The 5,890-nt window shown below is 36.8% G+C and overlaps 2 protein-coding genes across 2 annotated transcripts in view; one reads left to right on the forward strand and one right to left on the reverse strand.

Moving 5' to 3' along the window:
• The window catches only part of LOC109828958 (universal stress protein PHOS32), a 5,040-nt gene extending 3,068 nt beyond the window's left edge, over positions 1 to 1,972 (forward strand). The window contains 3 exon segments of the mRNA XM_020395978.1: positions 770 to 888; positions 990 to 1,066; positions 1,760 to 1,972. Coding sequence (XP_020251567.1) covers positions 770 to 888; positions 990 to 1,066; positions 1,760 to 1,785 — 222 coding nt within the window. The 3' untranslated portion in view covers positions 1,786 to 1,972.
• On the reverse strand, positions 2,615 to 5,683 carry LOC109828957 (transcription factor bHLH63-like). Its single transcript, XM_020395977.1, has 7 exons — positions 5,354 to 5,683; positions 4,638 to 4,829; positions 4,311 to 4,445; positions 4,021 to 4,092; positions 3,321 to 3,524; positions 3,133 to 3,211; positions 2,615 to 3,037 (listed from the first exon to the last, which is right to left on the reverse strand). Exons 1-7 carry the CDS (start codon positions 5,624 to 5,626, stop codon positions 3,000 to 3,002), a joined length of 993 nt encoding a protein of 330 aa, XP_020251566.1. The 5' UTR covers positions 5,627 to 5,683; the 3' UTR covers positions 2,615 to 2,999.

Genomic DNA, 5,890 nt, shown 5'->3' on the forward strand with positions numbered 1-5,890 from the left:
TACTTAGTATCTCTATGGATTAGAACGTCCCGTACCGTGCGTGGCATTCTGACAGGATCCCTGCTCTTTATTTATTGCGTTTCTTTTGGAATTTGATTATTTGTATATACTAATAATTTTCTTTTTGCTAATTTATGTTTTGATAATTGATATGGGCGTCTGGGACGTACTGTAAAAATGAAGAGAGGATGCCTTAGAGCCAGAGGGGTAATTTCATCAAGTGGAAAATGTCACCATCCGTGTGCACTCTCCCCTTTAGGGGGCTCTCATTTGAAAATTATAGAATGGAAACATAATGCCAAACATATCTTACTATTAGTTTTGCTGTTGATGATTACACTGATTTATGTACTGATTGAACTGATTCACTAGTTAGTGAATAATGCATTCTTCAAAGTATTTAATATACTTGGAATAGTGTAAGAATTCAGTGATCATTCATATAGAGTTCAAATTATTCGCATTTACATTTATTATTAGGACGTTGTTTATGTAGACTGTAGTGCAAAGTAAGAATCAGATGATGTGAAGACAAATGATTTTAATTTGCAAGTTCACACTGTATCCTATCAGTAGGTGAAGATTCTGGACTTGTATCTTAATCTATAAAAACGTCCATTTCGTTCAGTAAAAAGATAGCTAAGTATTTCTCAGGTATATTTTCCTAAATTCAATCCTTAACCTTAAATTGTTAGCGTACTGACCCCAACTTTTTATCTAAAAATACATTATTCTTTCTGATTCTTCTCAATATGGGACTATGTTCTAGGTGAAGACAGTAGCTCGGATAGTCGAAGGAGATGCAGGGAAGGCAATATGCAGGGAGGCTGACAGATTAAAGCCTGCCGCCGTGATCATGGGCACCCGTGGGAGGAGCCTCTTCCAGAGGTAGAAGAAGAAGATCAAAATCTTAGACCAGCATGAGATAATTACCATAGCTGCTCCTAAGTTCCTAACTTGGCTGATTATGCTTTGTTTTCCCTTTGCAGTGTGTTACACGGGAGTGTTAGTGAATACTGCTTCCATAACTGCAAGTCTGCTCCCATCATCATTGTCCCGGGCAAAGGTACATGAAACTACTTGATTTTTAAGTGATTATTGTTCACTTAGTAGATGATGTGCCGAGGACCGGTGTGATAAACCACAAATCCCACTGTTGTGCACTGATCAAGAATAGTCAATTCTTTATGTACCGGCTAATACTGTTTACTGAATACTCCGGTGTGATAAACCACAAATCCCACTGTTTTGCACTGATAAAGAATAGACAATTCTTTATGCACCGGCTAATACTGGTTACTGAATCCTTGATGTACCAAGGCAAATATACCCTTGAATCACTGCATTAATCCACAAATTCCGTTATTAGTCACTAATCGAGAGTAGACAGTTATTGATGCACCAACTATCCAGTGCTTATTGTTCATTAAACAGTTGGTGTATCAAGGGAAATAAACCTGTGGATTATTGCGCTAGAACCCATAAATCTCACTATTTTGCATTAATCAAGAATAGACAATTGTTGATGTGCGAACTATCCAGTGATTATTTGTTTATTGAATGGTTGGTGTATCGCGCAAAATATACCCTCAAGTCAATCCATAAATCCCACTATTTTGCACTGATCAAAGATAGTCAGTTCTTGATATACCAACTATCTAGTGACAGAGACTGTATGTATGAGGTTTTGAGATTTGATAGTGCTTTATCAGCTTTGAAATTTATGAGATGTTTTCTTTTGCTTGTCTTTTGGTTGCAGATGTTGGAGATGAATCTGTCATCTAACTGTGAATTGTACTATATTTGTGCGTGCGCTTTGAGTATTTTGCAACTTTGCATTTGTAATTGGATAAAAGGATTCAGTTGTGTAGAAGTAAATTATCATGTGACTTGGTTTGTATTTTATGATGTTGTGGGACCATTTCAATGTACAAAAGCTTAGATAAATATATATCAACCTCATATCTTTCTACTTTTCCTTTTATTCATATGATGTGATGGAATATGACTGGTCTTTTGTGTCAATTCTGTACATATCCTAGATTTATAGAAACTAAAGTCATATAGTCTCACATTTCCACTCATATTATGATTTGAAGAGGCACAGAAAATACCAAGTAAATTTCTTTTATGAAATATTTGCACATTAGCTAGATACTTCATCACTATGATACAGTAACACTTCACAAAATCCTACATTTCTCAGTTAGTATATGAGTTTGGCATGTTTATTGCTTAACTAGTAGCTAATATTTTACCTACTTGTCAGGTGAAATTGCAATGAGGATTGAGAGAGATTACTATAAATTTTAGCATGTCTTCACGCGTTGAGCATATTTTTTTTTTCTTTCTAAAATCTGCTTTGAACCATGTTTTCTGAGATTGATTTTATTGACTTAAATTCACTTCCGTTATATCAAAATTCTGAAATTACGACGAGAGTGGAAATTTATAATTTCACGCTTTAACAAAACAGAGTAGGGGACGCAAGATCAATCATTCATCCCCATACAAGTATGAGACATCCTTTAGGCCCATTAGCTTTAACTCAACCTCAAGATCCCTGTGGCTGCCATTGACTTAGAGAGAAAACTGTGGTCCTCAGAGAATGAAATGAGAGCCCAAAAGCACATACTATGATCTTTTTATATCCATCTATGATAAATGGGACTAAAGTTTAGTCCCATTTTCATTATTATGCAAGGACCACAATATGACAGTTTCTGTCATAATAAAGTAGGAAGATTACAGAGCAGTTGGCATCGATTCACGTTATAAATGTTTATTCCTTCTTACAATGTTTAGCAAAGAAAAGTCCAACCCTTTTCTCCCATCTAAATCAAGAAATAGGTGGATGATTACAATGATACATTATGTTTCTATTCTTTTTTACCCCCTTCGAAATCTAATTACTACACATTTCAATTATGTACTTTTTATAAAGAATCATCAGCTCAATGTTTTCCATATGTTTATCCTCCAAAATGTCTAACTCAAGTTCACATCTCCGTCTTCAAATTACCCGATAAATGATTTCCTGCAGGATTAATGATAAAAATTTCTCACCAATCAGTATCAACTTTACTAAATTATAGAAAACATAAATTGTCAAAAAGAAAACACATTGTGTACCTTGCAACGAAAGAAAAGGGAAGGCAGACCCATACAAGTTATGTAACTCATTGTCCCAGCCAGGATTAGACCTCGGAACCTGAAATATTCGGACCCACAGATTATGTTATAACACTAGTTACACTAAATCTTTAGTGTTAGTATTTCTATTAATTTTATACAAATTTTTTTATTTTTAGAGTACTTACATTGAAATTTGAATCCAAGAATGGTGGAGGTTCGTTTGCAGGCGGGCTAATGGATCTTTGCAAGGCTAACTCAGTCGGGTTCATACTCACACCCATATCGTACCCGCAAGATGTTATTGCTTGTTGTAGGACATTGAATTGGAGAAAGCTCGGATCTATTATCTCCGACTCCATTCCAATACTAGAATTATATGATAGATTCATCTGTAGAAAAGAGGAAAAAATAAATTAGAAAAAAAAATACTATGTACTTTTATCCAACCTTAACAAATATAACAATAAAAAGTTACTATGAAAGGGGAGTTTATAGTAATTTTTCTGTTTTATACTATAGTTTAACCCCTCCCTGGTTAAGAGTCAGATCAGACCTGACCCACTTTCAACCTAATAATGATTTGGAAATAAGACTCGACATGACCTAGGCATCTATCCATTGTCTCAAGAATATAATCTACGGACGTGTAGATTTGGTCCCATGACCATAGTTTTCAACTCGTAATAATTAATAAAATAAAGGAAAAGTATTTGTAGGGGCCCCCTATAGTTGTTGCCAATGCAAATGTTAGCTAAGATTAGGACCACTACCATAAAGGCAGTGGCCCATTTCCACCAAGAGCCATTCAAATCATTAAAGATGCATGCATATATACATTTGGTTTGGCAAGACAGTATAATTAAGGTACATAAATTTGTTCTCTACCTCTTTGGTGAACAATTGTTCCATGTCCAAGTCTAGCCTCGGGTTAACTGTTGCAAGCTTCATGGACAAGAACTGTCAATTGAGACAATATTTCAACGGGTTAGTTATACACAATTGACGAAATTGGGCAAGGATCGATAAGTTGCAAATAACCCCCTTTTCCATAATTTATTAACTAAGAGGCGGTGAGTACGTACTAATAAATGAACTGAGGTACGTACGGTGAGAGTACAGCTGAAGATGTAGTTGAGGGGGGTTATCTACAATAAACGTATGCTATAAAACTTTACCTCTACTTGTCTCTGAAGAGATTGAACATAGTTGATGATCTCGTCGAGCATGCCGGCTTTCCCGGTGATTTTGTTACAGCCCGGTACCAGACCCTGTAAATACTTCATCCTCTCGCTTATCCTCTCTCTTCTGACCTGTCGTGACCGAAACAATCGTCGGAATTCAATATTGGAAAATACCTAATAGCTTTAGCTTTTGGGTGCGATAACCGCACGAGCTCTAAACAAAACCATAGAGAGAGAGAGAGTGTGTGTGTGTCTGTGCGTGTGTGTGATGAAATGGCATCTTAGAGATGGAATATTAATTAATTGCATATTTGTGCTTACTCTTTCAGCCAAGCTATGGCTATCCGTAGCTTGCCCTCTCCTAGCTCTCACATGTATATAATCTTGCTTCTTGTCATTGTTCTCCTTTGAGCCGGTGGTCCCTGAATCCTCTCTCTTATTCTCCTTCCGCTTCTCTACTTTATTTTCTCGATCTCCCTTCGGCCGCTTCTCCTCCTCATCATCACCAGAAACCTACTCATCACCAGTCCAAAATCAGCCCGTTATTTATTTATTTAATTCCCACGCATAATCAATAAATTAAAAGCTGAAAAGTTCCATCATGCTTCACATAATACAATGGCCAAGTACACGTGCATTGGTTATCTGTACCTCAGAATGCAAGTGATTAATTATTATTCATATTCTATTTCATTAGCACACGCATTTCCTAGCTAGTTAATACTGGATTCTGTAACCGTGTTCGGGTTTTTTTAATAAAATTCTGCGGAATTAATATATGGTCAGAATTAGGCATTTGATAAGAACATCCCCGTGAGATTCTCACACGATCGAGTTATAAAATTAACGCGGTTAAAGAAATCTGAGAATGTATGAGCTAATAAATTAAATAGGACATAAAGTAGCTGGCTACTCATTTTGCTAAATAAATTACACTATAAACAGCCTGTGGATATAAAATCCAAGCATCATATCACATATAAATAACAATTTAGAAAAATAAGCTTTCCTCTTAAAATCATAAGAAGAACACTTACCACCGGAGACTTGTCAGCTTTCCTCTTCTTTGAGCTCTTCTCCTTCCCAACTTTAGCTGAAGAACTTGAGTTGCACATTGTAGTAGCAGGAGAAGGAGTATTAGTACTAGCATTGAGATTAGGCCAACAATGATCAATCAACCCTTCGCTTTGTTCATGAAGAGAGGAAAAATTCTCACAAGCATTCAAGTTATGAGCATCTTGCCATTGGAGATGAGCCCTTTGCCTCTCAAGCACCGAGGGGTTGAGGCAGTGCATCATCATATCTTGCATTATGAAATTTTGTGAATGTTTTTTGTTGGTTTTTTTGGCTGAGCTTTCGGCTTGGGTATTTTGAGAGGGTGGGGGGTTTGCTTTTATAGGGGGGAGTGGATAAGGAAAGTAAAATAAATGGGAGGATGACAGCTGCCCTTAACTGGGCTCCTCATTGAATTAGGAGCCAACTTTTGTTACTGGGGCCCCATGCTGACATGACTGACACGTGGGGGTGTCTTGGGAGGAGGTTGAAGGCTTGCGGGCTGGATGGGTTTCGATCCG

Source organism: Asparagus officinalis, chromosome 1, assembly GCF_001876935.1.
Source record: "Asparagus officinalis chromosome 1, Aspof.V1, whole genome shotgun sequence".
In the NCBI taxonomy this organism is placed as follows: Eukaryota; Viridiplantae; Streptophyta; class Magnoliopsida; order Asparagales; family Asparagaceae; genus Asparagus; species Asparagus officinalis.